Genomic DNA, 17856 nt, shown 5'->3' on the forward strand with positions numbered 1-17856 from the left:
ACCAAACCTATCTGGTGCATGATCAAGTTGTATTACTCTGTTGATGACTGCACGCTGCTTTCGAGCATGCTTACCTCCAAATGGATCACCACTAGATACAGTGAATTTAGTGACTCTGAGGCTTCTGTATCACTGAAAAGACCATGTATTTTTAACTCTCTCTCTCTCTCTCTCTCTCTCTCTCTCTCTCTCTCTCTCTCTCTCTATGTATACATATATCTATATATATATTTTATACATAACCAAGAAGGCTCATTTGATTCTCATCCAAGTCATGAACTTTTAGAGCAAACTAATAGAACTCAAAATCATTTTGATAGCTCATTATACAATGCTTTATGACCAAATATGAAGATTTTGTTTAATTAATAATCAACAACTATCTCTTCGAAGGAATCTTCTTCCTCTTATTTTGTAATAGAGGCATTTCACTTGGGAGTGGCTGGTCATGTGAAGCTCATTTGACTATTCCTTTCAACTGAACTCCTCCTCATGTTAATCTGCAGGAGTCATGTGAGAAGGTGATTGATATCAGTTAGTACCAGTGATGAATCATTAGCCTCCCATATTTTATAGATTTAGATCGAGGTGAGTTGGTGGGTTAGCTTAGGCTAGCAAAGTGAGTGAACTTTCCAGGGCACAAAAACAAAAACACAGACTAGGAAGCAAGTCCTTGATTCCTTTAGCCTATAGATTCTGAATAAACAAGTCCCTTGTGCATCTGTGAGAACTGCCTAATAAATAGACCTCACATGCAGAGAGGGAGAAACATATCATGGACTGCTGCTACTTACTAATCCATTTTGCTGCACTTTCTTTGGATGGATCTGCTGTTACTGCACTGCACTTTTGCAGAGGCTATGATGATTGACTGTAGCTTTGACATCTCCAATGAAAAGCAATGGCTTTATGAAGATCTCACAAGTGGAGAGAATATGGAACATGGGAGCTCAGCAACCTGGAAGCTTTTCAATATAATTTACTGATTAGAACCAGCATCCACCTTGGAAAGAGTATGTCACAGTCCATATTAAATTGTGACCTCTCTATCATTCAGGATTGTGACTTGTGTCAACTTTATATATTTGTATGTATACACACTGACTGATATTAAATAGTCTTCTAGAAACACATCTTTGAAGCAGATTTTTGGATGCAAGAACAATTTCAACACAAGTTGTTTAGAGAGGAAAAGAATCAGCATTTTTTTTTTCTTTATAGTTTGTAGTTCTTGGAGTGTAAGAAAAGCTGAATTTTTCTCTCTTTTTGCCAAAGAAATCTTAAAAGATTAAGTTGAATTTTTTTTTGGTTTACAAGAAGAGATAGATGAAGTTGTTCTTTCTCCCATCTAAACACATGGACCCTTGAATTAAGGTTATTTTTCTTAATACAAAAGATACATTAAGCTTCCACTAGCTTGAAGAGAGAGAATGCTAGAGCTTGTAAATATATTAGATTCTTTCCTAACTTGTTAGGTTTTTAGTATTTATGATTGTCCAACCAAATTATTTATCACTTTTCTGACATATGGGATCGATTTAATTAATCCATTTATCAAAATCATGTGTCGAAAAGATCAAGAAACTTAAAAATCATGTGAAAACAATTTGTAAAGAAGCTGTAGAACTCAGATGAAGGTAAAAAGAAGATGCCTTATTGTTGTATGGAGAACATGGAAGGCAAGGAACAATGTTACTTTCAACAGCAAAGTTTGCTCCCTTGGCAAATTCATGCAAATCAAGTGAATGTCCATACATCATGTGTAACCAAAGATAAATATTTCTTTGGTTAGAACTTGATACAGTGGTCAGAACTTATGTCATACCTGAAAGGATCCCAATTAGAAAGGATAGTCCTAATCGTATTCAACTATAGAGAATATTCGTCGAATTGTTGGCTTATTTTGGATTAAAATCAACCGATTAAATGGAGAATATTAATCATATCGCTCGAGCTGGATGGAGGAGAAGACTTCACTAGAAAAAAGAAAAAGAGCTAAAATATATTCATTTGATGTGGCTTCTTAGAATAGCGATATGCTCCTCATTGGTAAGACTCTCCTCATCAAGTTCTTGAGTTTCACATTTAAGATGCACAAACTTTTTTCCTTTAGCTTACCTACAAATCTATGTTTCGGGCTGCAGCCTTTCTCGAGCTGTTTGATGCTTTCATCTTTCCGCAGCATCTGTTGACCATTGTTGGTATTCAAACTACTCCGCTTCAACGCATGTAATGTAGTGAGCCACCGTTTGCATGTATTCGAGCAATCTGAACATTAGTTATCGACAGAGTTTGTGTACGATATGAGATGACACTTCAAAAGAAACATGATTTGATCATAATTTGGATATATGTTGACTGAGATGTATAAGAAATTGGGCATAACGAAATGGAAAACGTAACGTCATATTGCCAAGAATCTCTCGAGATATCCATGAGTTCAAGTCCTGTATATTACAAACAAAAAAAAAATCATATCGAGACACTCAAACATAAAAAGCCTACCTCAAAATTATACTTCTTGTGTGTTTATATATATATATATATATATATATATATATATATATATATATATATATATATATATATATATATATATATATATATATATATATATATATATATCCTCAGTTTGGTACCTCTTATTTCTTGAAATACTCGTAATATCATCATTGCCTGGCCACCTCCGTCTTCATTTTCGTCTTGTGAGGCTCTACTCTTTGCCTCCCGTGTTATTGTCTCATCGTGCTATCGTCCCATGAAATATTATCGTTCTCATCTCTTGCCCCGTTGTGGTTGTCTTTATCTCATGAGACCATGTCATCTATCCTGTAAAATTATATCATTCGTCCTACGAGGTTGTATTATCTATGCAGGGAGGTTTTGTCCTCCGTCTCATGAGGCCCTATCGTCCCCCTCCGTTGTTGCTCTATTAAATCACATTAATGGAATTAATGGCATTAGCCTCCTCAAAAGCTAAGTTTTTCACATATTAAGAATAAGAAAAATGCTCAAAAACTAAATAACTCTCTTGTCTCTTCATATATATGTATAAAAATCTAAATTGATGCATTAAAAGCATAGTTTTGATGGTAGTCTATTAAATTTATTTATCAAATAGTTAAGTATTTGAAGCCTTCTCTCTCATATGATAATTTGCTACACTATTTAGACAAGACCTCACTTGATAAATTTCTTTTGATAATGTCTAACTTACTTAACTATAGAAGATGCCACTTTTATATCACCATTTATTTATTTCAAATTAAAATAATTTTTAAATTTAAAAATAAAGATAATTTATCTAAAGAAAGTCACTTTACCTACGACACCCTTTTTAAATATTAGGACTAAAATATCATTAAAATTTTAAAAGAAGATACTTGATATCGATTGGCCTGATTGACTCTGGTTTATTTGGGTTGAAATAGTTTGTTGGACTTGAATCAGACAAAATTGGTTCAATAAAACTCTTTAAGTTTTTGATTTATTATTATTAGGGCCTAGATTGCACTTTTTTCTCTTTTCCCAAATCACCTCTCTACCTATTCTACCAATGGAATAGCAACATGTAAGAAGATCACCATTGCAAACCTTCTTGCCGGTGGCGGCCACCATCATCGCATTCTCTATCATCGTCGCCATCTCTATCATCATCGCCAATAAGAAGTAGGGATAGAGCTAGTCATAGCTTCCTTAATAGCAACAGCAGATGGGCATTACTAAAGAGAAGAGGAAGAGGTCCTGCTGACGACATTAGTATTGGAGCTGTTAGCGTAAGATTCCTATCAATAAACCACCACCGAAGAAAAGAGGAGGGTCATGATCATCATTAGCAATAAGACAAGAGGTAGACGTTACCTTCTTGCCAGCAATACGTGGACCTTCTTATTGTTTACTTTTGCCATGGTTGTTGGTTTAGTATCGAGGCTCCACGATCAACGTAGCTATTTATGGTCATCGCCATCGACGAAACCATCTGTTGAGCCTTGGTGACCAATCGGGCAATGAAACTATAGTATAGCTATCACCAAAGTCATGAGAGGTGGCCATCGTCGACATCCTTATTATCATTAGTCTCGCTAGTGCCTTCGAAGAAGCCTTATAGAGCCTTAGTGATCAATGATTTACTTTATAACTTATCACAATATTAGTAAAATAGTTAGTATAGTTGAAGTCCGGACATCGTCCTTTGTAGTGTCACTAAAGCATCGATTGTGTTGGCCTATCGTTCAATGGATCTTGAATTATTCATTACACTAACAACAAAATATATAATATTAAATGAATACATATTTGTAGTTTAGTATTATTAATTTGAATGTCATTTAAGTATAGGATACTTATTACAGGGATGATCCTCTTCTGTTTTCTAGATGACATGAATATCGATTTTTCATTGTTTGCCTCTTAATCTCTCAAAACCTTTTAAGTAACTTCCTCTTTATGAAGAAATATGAATTGTATTTTAAGGTTTAATATATCTTAAGCTTATACAGCCTCTGGCAGTGATGTATTGTTGGTTTGACATCAACAAAAATTCAACGAGTCATAAAATTATGCCACTCGAAGAATCTAACGCTCGTAGGCAGGCTAAGACAGCGGGCCCACGTGGGGCCCACCTATAAAGCCTGGTAAGCGGCGGCGGTGGCGGTGGCGGTGGCGGTGGCTCGCGATGTGCGTGAGTTTGACGCGGTGTGTTGTCCTCGCCTCCCCGGTTAACGATAAAACGGTGGCTGCGGTAGCAGGGCGCCATCTTCTTCCTCCTCTTCCTTGGTCGCAGCAGGGGCCTCGTCCGAGAGACCTTCGGTAAGTCTGTCGTCACATCTTTCGATCGTTTTCTGTACTAATTCTGTCGATCTTTTCGCTTGCTGCTGGTTTGTTTGATCCGTGTGGCCTTTCTGTGTTCGTCAGTGGTGAACAAGATGGGGCTCACCTTCACGAGGTTGTTCAGCCGGCTCTTTGCGAAGAAGGAGATGAGGATCTTGATGGTTGGGCTCGACGCGGCCGGTAAAACGACGATCTTGTACAAGCTCAAGCTCGGAGAGATAGTTACCACCATTCCCACTATTGGTCAGCATCTATTTCCCTGTCCATCTTATGTTCTTTTTGACGAGGCTCTTCTACCTTGTTCTCTCGATGAATTGTAAGCGTTCTTTGATGAGTCTTGGATTTCTTCCCTCCGTTAGATCATTATACTGCGAAATTATGGTTCGTTCTCATTATGCTCGTTGTCGTCGTCGTCGTCGTCTTGTCTTTCTTCTGTCCCTTTCTATGTCGCCAAGCTATATGGTTCCTGTTCGCTGCGGATAATTGAACAAAAGATAGCTCTTTAGAGTGATCCTGCAAATCATTCTGAAACTGGTATCTGTTGATTTTTGGAGATCGTTTGCATGTTAAAGAAAATGATTTGTTTTCACGGGATCGAGAAGTTTAAGGATGGACAAGCATATATATATTTTCTCTTATCATTTTCTATCTTTTTCCCTTTTCATGTTGGTTGCTTTTGGCGCAACTTTATGTGTTATATCAAAGATAATAAGCATGCTATCAAGATTAAAAGATCCATAGAAAAGAGAAACAGTAAGTCCTTGATCTTACCGATATGGTTGGTTGAGCTGACTTAAAATTTCCTTGTGTCTGGTTATTTGGATATTACAATTCAACTCTTCATAAATTGAAGTGCCAGCATTTGGAAGTAAGTTAAAATGCGATGTTGAAGTGACTCATGATTCATGGAACCAGTGATGCAATACTTTGAGGTCTTTTAGGAACATGTTCTATGTTGGTTCATGGTTTTGGTAAAGCCTTATACCATAGAAGGACCACCCTGATACATATTAAGTGCTGAACAGTTTGCAGTGATCCTTACTGTGAGCTTCGTTGGCACCAAAGTTTGTGTGTTGCTTACATGGGAGATTTGAGATTGATGCATTATCAAAATTCACCTTAAAACTCCATCCAAGATTTTTAGAATTGATGGCATTATTTTTCTTAAGGGATCGCTACATATTTATTTAGGATCTGTTGGAGCAATTAGTCAATATATGTTAGAGATGGTTTTGGTTATAATTTAGAGATTGCATTAACATCTTATCTAGGATTTGACTTATTTACTTACCTTCATAATTTACCAGTGCAGTTTCCTATGTAGACTTATGTTTCGATCACAAGCAGATTCTCTCTTTCTGGGCAATTTGTGTATTCAGTAATAAAATTTGATGCTTTAATTCAGGATTCAATGTGGAGACTGTAGAGTACAAGAACATTAGTTTTACTGTTTGGGATGTTGGTGGTCAAGATAAGGTAGGTTACATCTCTATTTGATACTCTGATTTTACTTGCTTAAGTATGGAATTAAAGCTTCACATTTTGTGGAACATCTGTGAGTTTATGGAGGTTGCATACATTTGAAGGCATAATGCATTGTAAACTTGAAATCTACTGATTTTAAACTTGACCAGACTATTTTAATGGTATGTTATGTCTGATACTTGCTTATTTTGATTTATTTATTGGGTGTTTCATCTAAACAGATCAGACCTCTGTGGAGGCACTACTTCCAGAACACTCAGGGCCTTATTTTTGTTGTAGACAGCAATGACAGAGACCGTATTATCGAGGCAAGGGATGAACTCCACAGGATGCTTAATGAGGTGAGTTGGTTTGGTTTGTTGACAACCATTATGTTCTCTCTAATTCAGCATGTCTGTGCTGTTTGAAATTCTAGTACAGTGTCATGATCGGATGCAATTATGTTTGCATGTACATTTCATGGTCACTTGTTGGAAATTAAAATGCCAAATTAGTGATGGTTGCTTTTCTCTTTATTGGTTCACTAAGATAAGTTTCTGCTCAAATTTAATTTACTATATTTATTTGGTTTTTATGCAGGATGAGTTACGTGATGCAGTTTTGCTTGTGTTTGCAAATAAGCAAGATCTTCCAAATGCAATGAATGCAGCTGAAATTACTGATAAGCTTGGCCTGCATTCCCTGCGTCACCGACACTGGTATGACTCCTGATTCCCATGTTGCTATATTCCAGAATTGCTGCTTTTCCTGTTTATTTATAATACGAAGCAAGGATTTGTGGTCGATACTGAGAAATTCCACGTTTTTCTTCTAATAATTCATAAAAAGGGAGAGAATAGCATGTGATGGCCAGACAGTTTATGTCGACATGTCATGGTGGTATTACTCTTAAAATCCTTTTGCAGCAAAGGGAAAATCTACTCTTATCATCTTATTTTGAAATCGCCCAAATCTCTATTTATTGTCTCCAACTAACCTGTTAGTTCATATGATAACAGCCAATTAGATGGAAACATCAAACAATAACCAAATGCTTCATCTTATTTCAGAGTCTTACAGAAATTAAGGTTTTCTGTAAAATTATTGGTGTTCAGAAGTAATTATGTCACAACAGTTGCTAGAATAATAACCAAAAGAGCCACATGCTTCTCCTCAGCTTATAATGCTTGAAATTCTCTGAACTACATAAATTTTATTCAAGTTTGATTGGTGCCTTCTCATTTCTCCAGTTGGGATGTTAATTTGCACTATGTTTATTTTCTATCTTGTGCTGCTTCTTGTTTTTGTCGTGTTTTTGATGCAGTACCAAAGCATGTTTATACAATTATACCACATCCTTTTTTTATGAAGGTACATCTTGGTCTTTTTCACTCGTAGTTTGATGATCAAGAAAATGTGTGATATGGTTGCAGGTATATTCAGAGCGCATGTGCTACATCTGGTGAAGGTTTGTATGAGGGGCTGGATTGGCTCTCCAACAATATCGTCACCAAGGTTTGTATCTTAATTAATTTATTTGTTTCTTAATTATTTAATCTCTTTTGGGTCAGTGGTGTAACCATAGGACTTTTGCGACAATGAGTACTGAAATTGAATTTGTCAACTGAGTTAAGCATCACTATGAAAAACTTTTGCAGCAATGGTGGAAACTATTCTTCCATAGATTAGCAATACGTATCACTTAGCCAAGTTTAACTTCATTTAACTGGGCATCAGGATGCTAAATGAACTCAAGCAATACACAAGAGTTGGATTGGACATAGCTTTGGGAGACCGGTGCCCAAGTATCTCTGATTTGAACAGGACTTGAGGTTCACAGTGATACAAACAGGTACTTGCCCGATATTAGAAATTTGTAGAACCTTCTCAAAGGCTGATGTTTGGGAAATAGAATTAGATGAGTTGAGTAATGATTGCATTGGAAATGCTATGTGCGATCATATAGTCACAAGAGCAAGAGCTCAAAGATCCTTACAAAATAGGATGTCGGATACTGTTTTACATTCGTGGTTTAATCCTTGAGTAGTATTTGCAGCACTTTGCAGAATTTAGTTTACATGAGTTGCACAAAAAAAATGCTCTTCAGGTGGTCATAAAGACAATTTGAAAATTGAATTCAAGTATTGATGAAGGTTGAATCCAAATATATGTGAAAAGAGGGAACCGAAAAAAAAAAAAAAACTGTTGCATATCGCAAGTGATGATGCCGCTTAAGCTGGAGTTTCAGGCTAATGGAATACTTTCACCGGTGTAACTTTATGTGTCTTAATTGGCTTCTAATAGCAGTTTCAGATTTCTGGAATTTGTGAAACATTATATATGTATGATTTTGGATCTAACTCTATTTCTCTTTTGTATCTGCAGGCTTGAAACTAGTAGCAAGGAACATACTGCTTGGTCAGATTTATGCCTTAGCGGCATGAACTTGTCCGTCGTGGTCCAGTTCTGTTGACATTAGTGCTATAATTTTTTTTCTTTTTTCTGTAGTATTAGTAATAATAGCCCGACTTGTAAGATAAAAGGTTGAGAAAGATGCTGAGTGGTTGTATGGTGTGCTAATATGATTATGATCAATCTGTGTTTGATGTTCTAATTGATCATTTGGTGGGCAAATTTCTCTTGGCATCCTTCTCCAAGCTTTTTCCATCATCACTAACAAATCGCAATATACTGGAAAATTTCTTACAGAATTTGCCAAATATTCACAGGCTTATTTCGACATGGCTTCAACATATGCCAAATTCCTTGCGAAAAAAGATTTGACTTCATTATCCAACTTGAAGTCGATCTCCAATTGTCATATATTTGGATGATCAAAATTCAAGTTCTGAAAGCAGTCTCTTATATCGTGGTATTCGGTGATGTGGACGTGCAAAATGAGAAGGATCAGCAAAGGCACCGGCACAAATTCAGTGTGAAGAAGACATCTTTGATCAAATGGCCTGGAATTTTTATTTTAAATGTTGATGATTTTGCACAGATTCAACCAGAAATTGAAAAATCATACAGTTTTTGGGATTTGACGATCAAACCAATTTATTTATATTGCTCTTATGGATTATTTGTAGTTGAGTAGTTTAGAACTCGAGCTATTAGCTGTACAGCAAGCAGCCTAATGTATGTCGTCAGTGTTCAAAGCCTCACAGTCGTGTTTGCTGTGGTAAGTTCATCATCCCCTTGTATCTAGAGATCTTTTGTTTCTGATCCACATAGTAGCAACACCTTTTTCATAGACCCCTTCAATCCATGTTTGGAAGAAAGTTGATTGAAATCAGAAACTGAAATGGGTACTTCAAAAATAACATAAGCATACTCCATGAGAACTCTAAGATGCAATCCAAGCTCAGTGAAGATATACTTACAAATATATGGATCAATTTCTCTTAACAAATTAACATAATAGCGGAAGCCAATGGATACCAAATTGATTGTGATAGGACAAATTGTCGATCGGAGGAACAGACTGCAACTACATTTTAAATAGCAATTATTAGAGTTGTTTGCATTTATAGGATCCTCACTTGTGACCAGTAAATCCCACCCATAACTCATTAGCTTAATCTTTTAGATGTAATCTATTCCTCAGATATGGTATGTCTTCTAACATTCAACTGGAAATGAGTTAATTTTCAGTGGAAAGAGCTCTGAGCTGCATGCAAAAGGGATTCAACAGGTCCTTATCCTTCTTCTATGATCTGCAAATTTTCATTCACTTGGTCTTTGCTTTGAGCTTGGATTCGCAACAAATGTTATATGAATGCTTTTACAATGGAAACAAGTTTTTATTGGAGCATAACCTTCTCTCTCTCTGTCTCTCTCTCTCTCTGTTCAGAAGACAACAGCATAATTTGAAGATGGAAGAGTTCGAAGGGAACAGCAAGATCAAGCATGTTGTGTTACCATGACGGTAAGCATCCTCCTCCAAAAGGTGTGATGACAGTCCCTCTTGGTGATCCTCATTGTAGTATGGCTTAAAAGACCTCAGCTTTACAACGACAAAGAGGTCTTTTTCTCTCTGGCACACTTGCAGCCACCACAAGTTTCACGCCACAAGAGTATTCCTGTGATTTCATCTCCTCAGTGTGCAAAGCCTCTCGAGTAGAAGATGTGCATCCAACTAAATATGTAGTTTGGTAGGTAGGCAAACCATTAATACTCACGACCAACCCCATTCTTTCACTTATATACATGCAGCACAAACCAAGCTTCGCCTTGCACTTCTGGTTTCTGCCTACAGCAGCCACTCTCAGGCTCCGGCGACGCCATGGCCACGTCGACGGTCCTCCGGATCCCTCTGCTAGCTGCGACCGTCGTCGTCGTCGCATGCGCCATGCTGCATGGCGGCGTACGCGCGCAAGCCCCGGCGCCGACCCCGTCCGGACTTGACTGCACGCAGTCGTACTTAAACCTGTCGAGCTGCTTATCGTACGTGATGACCGGCAGCAACGATACGGTACCTGACAAGGACTGCTGCCCCGAGCTCGCCGGCCTCTTCGACTCGCAGCCCATCTGTCTGTGCGAGCTCCTCTCCGGCGGCGCCGAGAGCTTCGGCATCTCCATCGACAACAACCGGGCCCTCAAGCTTCCCTCCATCTGCCACATCGACTCTTTGCCGGTGAGCCTGTGCGCAGGTCAGTCAAGCTTACACGTCTGTGCTTGCTGTAAACAGTGGATTTACGTTGATATAAGATCGTTATGAGCTTCCCATGTCAACTGAGCCTTTTTGTGATTGGCAATGCTGCAGCAATAGGATATCCAGTTACAGGTAGTCCGATGGGCAGTCCAATGTCTCCTTCATCAGCTCCATCAGGCATTGGCCCGCGGTTGCCCGGTGAGCCACTATTTCTTCTTGTTGGAGTGATAGGCCTAAGTTAACGCTACCAGTCGAAATCACAGCACCTGTGCCTGAATTAATTCCCTGCAGGGACACCGGCCGCGCCGCCCCCGCAGAACCGCGCCGCCGGAGCCGGAGCAGTGGGTCGTCTCGCACTCGCCGGTCTCTCCTGCGCCATCGCCGTCGTCGGATTCTTCTAGGATTCACCAATCGATTCGTGTGGTCTACCCATTCCAGTTTCTTTATTTTCATGCGCTGAGAAGTGTATTACGTTGCCAGAATTCAATTTGCGTTGTTTGTGTATCCATTCCAAGTTTCCAAGTATGAACAGACGATTGATGTTCTTCCATTCTACGCTCGATCGGTGTCTTGCGCATATGTCGGATGCAATGGGTAGATGGGAAGAAGGGTTAGGTGAGCCAGAATTGAATGCTATTCATGATCAGAGCGGTGATGGTTGATGCCGGCTGGGGGAGGGAGACCTTAAGGTTGGCGGTGGTGATTGGGTCGCGTTTGTACTTCATAGGGTCAATGAATGCATCACGTGCGACGTTAATGACGCCATTCAAGTCCTCAACTGCATGCCTCTCAGTATCATCTGAGACCGTACACATCCGATTCCGAACCATTTCCAAGATTGAGTATTCCGAGGAGGACGGGGACCGTTCATTTTCACATCTCGACCGTCCGTTCGACCCATCTCATATATATATATATATATATATATGTGGTATAAATAAATAACTATATATACGTATATATATAAACAAGAAGAGGTTCATAAGGAATTACTGAACAATATGTTTCTTAAGCCGAATAAAGACATTCGATAGAGAAACCAAATAGTCATATGATGCAATTTGGAGTTTGTAATTTATATATAAATGTTTTCTATAAACTCTTAAGAATATGTTTTTATGAAATTTCTATCTTCTATTTTTGTGATTAGTGTGGAGATGAGAACATTTTGTATTACAAATAAAAGAAGGGCTTAAGTTTGCAACTAAAATTTGAAATGTATATAAACTATAATTGGTTATGAAAATTATGTTTCTTGTCAAGAATAGTTTCTATCTTAACAATAAATAACAAACCAAATTATAAAGAATTATTTTTAAATCATATTTTTCGATTCGGTTCGCTTCGATTTGATTTGAAGGTCTTGACTGAGTGATGAGTAATTATATGTAAAAGCTCTGATGAATATTTTCTAAAGATGGCTTGAAATATCATGTACTATTCAGATGAAGATAGAGATCAAGAATTGTCATATGTAATACAATGGGTACAAGTCAAAGCCTTTTTATACTGGATTACAACTAAATAAAGACTAAACTTTCCTTATCATAATAGTTCTTGCAATTTTGGTTTTCGATTCATTGACTTCTTTAATTAGCTTTTACACTCCACTATATGCAACACCAATATGAAACTGGTCATTGCATGCTGTGGTTTCAGATGTTTGGTTTTTACCTGCAACCATCAATCATGAAGCTGGAGAACACTAGTGGGAAAAGGAAGTATGGTCGCCATTGGAAAGAGAGAAGAGAAGCTTGTTTGGTGGCATGGCATTTATACTATGGCCGGTTTTTAAGGCAAATTAATGGCACAGCACAGTTTAGTTATGAGTGGGGTATTCTATGATAGGCTTGTTGCTGTTTGCCGTCAGTGTAAGGGGAAAAGGATGTGTGTCATTTGTTGTTGTGCACAGCTATGATCCATCGACTTTGGAGTATAGGAATTGCGTGGGGTTTATGATCATGCTAAGACCAAATTTTTAGTCAGTGATTTTTGTGAACAGTGTCATGACTCATCTGCTCCTTCACTCAATAAAAATGAGTTATTGTTGGCTAACCATTAATTAAAGTATGCTTTCAATATCTTAATTACAGGTTATTGTTTTCATATCTGAGTTATTGGAAGCTTTAAACATATTCCTGAAGCCCCTTTCTTGTTTTCTTGTCCTTAATTTAGGTATTTACTGTTTTGGAATTTTCACCAAGCAATAAAAAAAAGCTTGGAAATTGAATTTTCAGCCTCTAAAAAACATTTCTTCTTTTGTTTTATGCCTATAATATCAACAAAATCCGAGCCTTGTTTTTCCTAACATGTTCCAAACACAAGGAAAAATATTTATGGTGATATTTTTTTCTGACACTATGGTCTTGTGATCAGAGTAGATATTCCTGTAGATTAGAATGATTATTTCCAGTGGATAGATTCCAGACATATTTGTTCATTTTACTGTTCTTGTTTGCAGATATATATGTTAAATTAACCTGATACTGTAATGTCTTCCAAAAATCTGCTTCCAGATCTCAGTTTAACAGCCCTGTGTTCTTTTCTTTGCCATCAGAATTCCTTAGAGAGTTAATACAATGTTTGTGCTGATCATTTGTAACAGAAATCTATCATTATCTGACTGATATTTCATACAAGTCATAAAAATTCATTAGACTGAATTGACATCAAAGTCATGAATTTGAAGAGCTAATCTCAACATCATCTCATTTTTGCCATTGCATGATAAAGACATAAGTACATAAAACATAATAATCAAATATAAGCACTATAAGAAATCTTGATCAGAGACATGAATGCAATAGCTTGATTGGCTGAGGTCATAGCTGCTAATCTAAAGATGCTAGGGACAAATCTCCTGTACACACTGAGAATTATGGATCCTTCAAAAGTCTGATACTGTCAACATTGTGAATCATTAGACTAAACTGATATGAAAGTCATAGAATTGGTGTGATCTCAACATAATTATGCCTGCAACCTTGTCTTAGCAAAACACTCTCAAATATGTCATTGCATGATAAAAAGACACGATACTGGAGTCTTTCATAATTACTTAAAGCTTAATCAGATAGAGAACTGGTGATACACATCAGATCTCTGCTAACTAGAATGAGGAAATTAGGAGAAGCCTGAAATCTTCAAGTAGAATATTTCAAGGACATTTAGGGCCTCCTCTCTTGGTCTTCCAGTTATTGTAGCATGGGCATACCTCCTTGTGTGCATAAGTCCCTGGAGGAACACACTTGCATTTGAAGCAACACTGCTGGCAGAAGAACATGCAGGGTTTCTTGTAGGCTGTCTTCGAACATCTATACTGACATGCACCCGGGCACTCTGCAAAATCATGTCCAATGATCATACGGTATGCCTGTGAATGAATTCCAACATGCATGAAACTTGGAGTTGGAGGCATAATGTGTTTGGCTCTTTTAGTCTCGGACTTGTTCTGTTTGAACAGAATTGAAGGATCTAAAGCACAAGATCTTGCAGTCAAAGCTTATAGGGACAGTAATGTCTTGTTTTGATGTTGTTGTTGATCATAAATTTCTAGTCCAAACTAGATTGGTCTACAGAAATTTCCTGGATATGACCCTTTTGTCACATTGGATCTTCTCTTGGTAGTTCTAACACATTTCTGACTCTCTATTGTCAACTACCTCTTTTGTTTGAGATTCTACCTCTTCTACTTCACAAAAGTTGGATCTGCCTTTGTTATCATAAACTTTTTGTGGATCTAAGCTAGTAAAGCTCAAAATTACAATTTTTTTAGTTGAAAATTTCGGTGTTGTACTGCTCTCACATTTCATCAAGGCAGTATGGAGAACTCAAAAGAGCATGGTGGGAAATTAACCACAGTTTGTGGATTCTGAAGCAGATGCAAAGCTATCCATTAGCAGAAGCAATGTAGTTATCCATTAACCACACAAGGTTTCCTACCAACTTAAAACATATTTCTGGAGTCTAATTCAATTGTTATTTCGCAGAAACACTATAAATGCATCAAAGACCCTGGATGTGAACAGTTGGAGGAACATAGAACAAGCAAAAACATGATGGCCATCTCACCTGCTTGAGAAAATCCGGAATGCTTGTGTTTCTGCTGCCAAGTAAGGAACAGAGCAAACAGGAGTTAGACCTCGTCCATCTTCACTTGTATTCTCAAGGAAACATACAGGACAAGAGAAGGAAAAGGAATGACAAGAAGTCCAAGTTCAACTCACATTTTTTGTTGCTGCCAAGTTCACTCCGAGCTCCTCATTTGGCGCATCCTACAAACACCATGAGGACAGAGTAAGCGAGGAAAAGAAGGAAGAAAGGGAGGGAGAGACCGACCATGGTTGATGATGCAGCCACTGCAGCACAGCAGATGCCGAGGAGAAGCAAGAAGAGAAGAGCAGGAACGGATCCCGATCTCCCCATTTGCGATGCACCCACCGGAAGCCTGCCCTGCAAGGAACCCAAGCTGTGCAGTTATTAGGTGGAGACTGAGCTAAGAAAAAAGCCTGCGCCACTGTTACCACCACCACAACCACTACCGCCACCACCCTTCTTCACCGACACACACCTCCATCAATGACATCACACCTTTTAGCTTTCCTTTGTCTCCTTGGCTGGTGAGATTAGTTGGCTTTCATCCAGCGGCTGGGCCAGCCATGGTAAAGGTACGGAGGATGAACTTGTTCTCGTTCTCATCGCATAAACTGTGGATCCGTACGTGGTGATAGGACAGTGGTCGGTAACTGCATGTCTGAGGTTGTGTCCATCACATAGCCTTCGTACACCGATGCGTAGGCTAAACCAACGTCAGTACCATGCAACATGGAGGTCCATATACATTTGCCCCCACCCTCGTGCCTCACCGGTGCAACACGGAGGTCCATATACATCTTGCACTTTCCTGAGCTTTTGCTGTGACAATCTTTCCATATAATTTCCTTTTAATATAAGAAAATAAATACCAGTTTTGGATGAATAGCAATCGGTATAGAAAATGTATGCATGTACATATAAGTCAGATCAATATTATGACGACAAAAATCTTACACAAATTTATAAAGCTACATAAAACAATTACCTTTTCCATGGACACAATAATTTGAAATCGAGTCGATGCATGTCCAAAGGGTTAGGTAATAAGCATCTTCGTCTGCTTTGGCTCATTAAAGCCAAGTGGTCCAACTCATTCGACAACTGTGAACTGATGAAGCTGAGTCAACCTCCTTTTTCCCATTGACTACCAAAGAAACTGCATTTGCCTTTTTTGTGAATGCAATTATTGTGTTCTGTCAAGATTATGTTTTGCAATAATCACCTCCTTTTGTGTAAACATACTTTAGCTCAGTAGAAATTATTTTGGGTTGGTTAAATAATTGTTTTCTAAACAAAGAATGAGCGGTGAATATAAGATTTGATTGTGAGACTCTTGTCTTGTTATTAACAATCAAGATGGCTGACATCATTAAGAAATTTATAGACTAGATTATGAATCATCAATTTGTAGAATGTGAGTCAAATGCCTCAGCACTAGACTAATATTTTAGATAAAAAAAATTATAAACCAAGGAGCTAAACTCAATCGAGGGGTATATGTGTCAGATATTTCACTATCAAACTAATGAATCAAACATGCAAATTTTATAAGGTGAGGTTCGAAACTCTGAATTTGACATAAGTGAGTCAAATATATCGTCATATTAATATCTTATATATAAAAATTTGTAGGATAATGTTCCGAACCTTTAATTTCACATATGCTTTAGGTATTTACTTTTTTTGCCATTCAATTTTGTGTATGATAATTCAATAACATTAGATATTATTGAGAAAAAATACCATTGATATCCTTATTAACATGATGTGACCCTAATCTATATGCATGGAGTTGTCCTAGGTGGAAAATGCCTTCTTCTAAATTGTCACGTTTACAAAGATCAAAGTCGAAAGAGGCTTCCCGGTCCTGTTTTGGGCATATTTGGCCTTGCGCCTCCATCGTAGTGGATTTATCTTGATGCGAGTTAGATTTTCTCAATCACACGTCTCGGGTGAATTTGGCTTGCATCTCCGCCATAGCGAATTTATCTTAGTGCGGGTTGGGTTTTCTCAACTCATGTCTCGGGTACATTTGATCTTGCGCCTCCATTGTAGCATATTTATCTCAGTGTGAGTCGGGTTTTCCTGACTCAAGTACCTCGAATATATTTGGCCTTGCGCATCCGTCATAATAGATTTATCTTAGTGTGGGTCAGGTTTTCCTGACTCATACATCTTGACATATTTGGTCATATGCCTCCATCATAATAGATTTATCTTAATACAAGTCGGATTTTCTCAACTGACGTATCTCAGAAAAATTTTGGCTTGAGCATTTGTCGTAGCGGGTTTTCTAGCACAAGTTAAACTTTTCTCGACTCACGTGCCTCAAGCGCCATTTGACCCGAGCCTCCATCATAGTGGGTCTTAACACAGGTTGCGTTTTTCTCCACTAACATGCCTTGGGCACTATTCGATTTGAGCCTCTACAGTATTGGGTCTTCTAGCATGGGTTAGATTTTTCTCCACTCACGCACCTCGAATACCATTCAAACCGGTCTTCGTTGTGACGGGTATTCTAGTGTGGGTTAAGTTTTTATCGACTCATGTGCCTTGAGCGCCATTCGGCCTAAGCCTCCGTTATAGCCACTCTTCTAACATAAGTCAAGTTTCTCTGAATCACACACATCTTTGGAGTGATCCTGAAGAGACATTTGACCTAATCACAAAGCTTCTGGGAACGAGGCGCTCCCTTAGTTGTTAGGCTAGCCAAGAAAAAAGCAGGACAATAACCTACATCATACCAGCTAGTGTTTGTACTCGCTAGATAAGGTTCAAGAATGCCTTAGTAGGGATGAATAGATGGTCAACCA

The 17856-nt window shown here is 38.1% G+C and overlaps 3 protein-coding genes across 6 annotated transcripts; 2 read left to right on the forward strand and 1 right to left on the reverse strand.

The window, feature by feature from the left end:
- The first annotated feature begins 4595 nt into the window (after positions 1 to 4595).
- LOC135609429 (ADP-ribosylation factor 1-like) lies at positions 4596 to 8951 on the forward strand. Of its 2 annotated transcripts, none has more exons than XM_065102706.1 (7): positions 4596 to 4809; positions 4915 to 5073; positions 6236 to 6306; positions 6537 to 6656; positions 6895 to 7013; positions 7728 to 7809; positions 8680 to 8951. In XM_065102706.1, exons 2-7 carry the CDS (start codon positions 4926 to 4928, stop codon positions 8683 to 8685), a joined length of 546 nt encoding a protein of 181 aa, XP_064958778.1. In that variant the 5' UTR covers positions 4596 to 4809; positions 4915 to 4925; the 3' UTR covers positions 8686 to 8951. The 2 variants fall into 2 exon arrangements, with proteins under 2 accessions (XP_064958778.1, XP_064958776.1); XM_065102704.1 differs by lacking the exon at positions 8680 to 8951 and adding an exon at positions 8032 to 8078 and having other exon boundaries at positions 4670 to 4809.
- A 1557-nt stretch (positions 8952 to 10508) lies between these two features.
- LOC135608888 (non-specific lipid transfer protein GPI-anchored 12-like) lies at positions 10509 to 11498 on the forward strand. The gene is made up of 3 exons (XM_065101939.1): positions 10509 to 10946; positions 11060 to 11146; positions 11240 to 11498. The coding sequence occupies exons 1-3, from the start codon at positions 10580 to 10582 to the stop codon at positions 11347 to 11349; spliced, it is 564 nt and encodes a 187-aa protein (XP_064958011.1). The 5' UTR covers positions 10509 to 10579; the 3' UTR covers positions 11350 to 11498.
- Positions 11499 to 13918: 2420 nt separating this feature from the next.
- Positions 13919 to 15640, reverse strand: LOC135608889 (gibberellin-regulated protein 12-like). 3 transcript variants are annotated; one of them, XM_065101941.1, is made up of 5 exons: positions 15539 to 15640; positions 15287 to 15400; positions 15175 to 15222; positions 15020 to 15053; positions 13919 to 14287 (listed from the first exon to the last, which is right to left on the reverse strand). In XM_065101941.1, exons 2-5 carry the CDS (start codon positions 15371 to 15373, stop codon positions 14106 to 14108), a joined length of 351 nt encoding a protein of 116 aa, XP_064958013.1. In that variant the 5' UTR covers positions 15374 to 15400; positions 15539 to 15640; the 3' UTR covers positions 13919 to 14105. The 3 variants fall into 3 exon arrangements, with proteins under 3 accessions (XP_064958013.1, XP_064958012.1, XP_064958014.1); XM_065101940.1 differs by lacking the exon at positions 15539 to 15640 and having other exon boundaries at positions 15287 to 15521; XM_065101942.1 differs by lacking the exon at positions 15539 to 15640 and having other exon boundaries at positions 13964 to 14287; positions 15020 to 15050; positions 15287 to 15515.
- Between the last annotated feature and the right edge of the window lie 2216 nt (positions 15641 to 17856).

Source organism: Musa acuminata, chromosome BXJ2-4 (genome assembly GCF_036884655.1).
Source record: "Musa acuminata AAA Group cultivar baxijiao chromosome BXJ2-4, Cavendish_Baxijiao_AAA, whole genome shotgun sequence".
NCBI classification, from domain to species: Eukaryota; Viridiplantae; Streptophyta; class Magnoliopsida; order Zingiberales; family Musaceae; genus Musa; species Musa acuminata.

Bases quoted from the DNA above. Each gene is read 5' to 3' on its own strand.
- LOC135608889 (XM_065101941.1), bottom strand. From the start codon at position 15,373: ATGGGGAGATCGGGATCCGTTCCTGCTCTTCTCTTCTTGCTTCTCCTC. The intron at 15,223-15,286 runs GTCGGTCTCTCC...TGGTGTTTGTAG, and splicing joins TGGCTGCATCATCAACCATG to GATGCGCCAAATGAGGAGCT. The intron at 14,288-15,019 runs GTGAGATGGCCA...ATGATTTTGCAG, and splicing joins TTCCGGATTTTCTCAAGCAG to AGTGCCCGGGTGCATGTCAG.
- LOC135608888 (XM_065101939.1), top strand. From the start codon at position 10,580: ATGGCCACGTCGACGGTCCTCCGGATCCCTCTGCTAGCTGCGACCGTC. The intron at 10,947-11,059 runs GTCAGTCAAGCT...GCAATGCTGCAG, and splicing joins GCCGGTGAGCCTGTGCGCAG to CAATAGGATATCCAGTTACA. The intron at 11,147-11,239 runs GTGAGCCACTAT...AATTCCCTGCAG, and splicing joins CATTGGCCCGCGGTTGCCCG to GGACACCGGCCGCGCCGCCC.
- LOC135609429 (XM_065102704.1), top strand. From the start codon at position 4,926: ATGGGGCTCACCTTCACGAGGTTGTTCAGCCGGCTCTTTGCGAAGAAG. The intron at 5,074-6,235 runs GTCAGCATCTAT...GCTTTAATTCAG, and splicing joins TACCACCATTCCCACTATTG to GATTCAATGTGGAGACTGTA. The intron at 7,014-7,727 runs GTATGACTCCTG...ATATGGTTGCAG, and splicing joins TCCCTGCGTCACCGACACTG to GTATATTCAGAGCGCATGTG.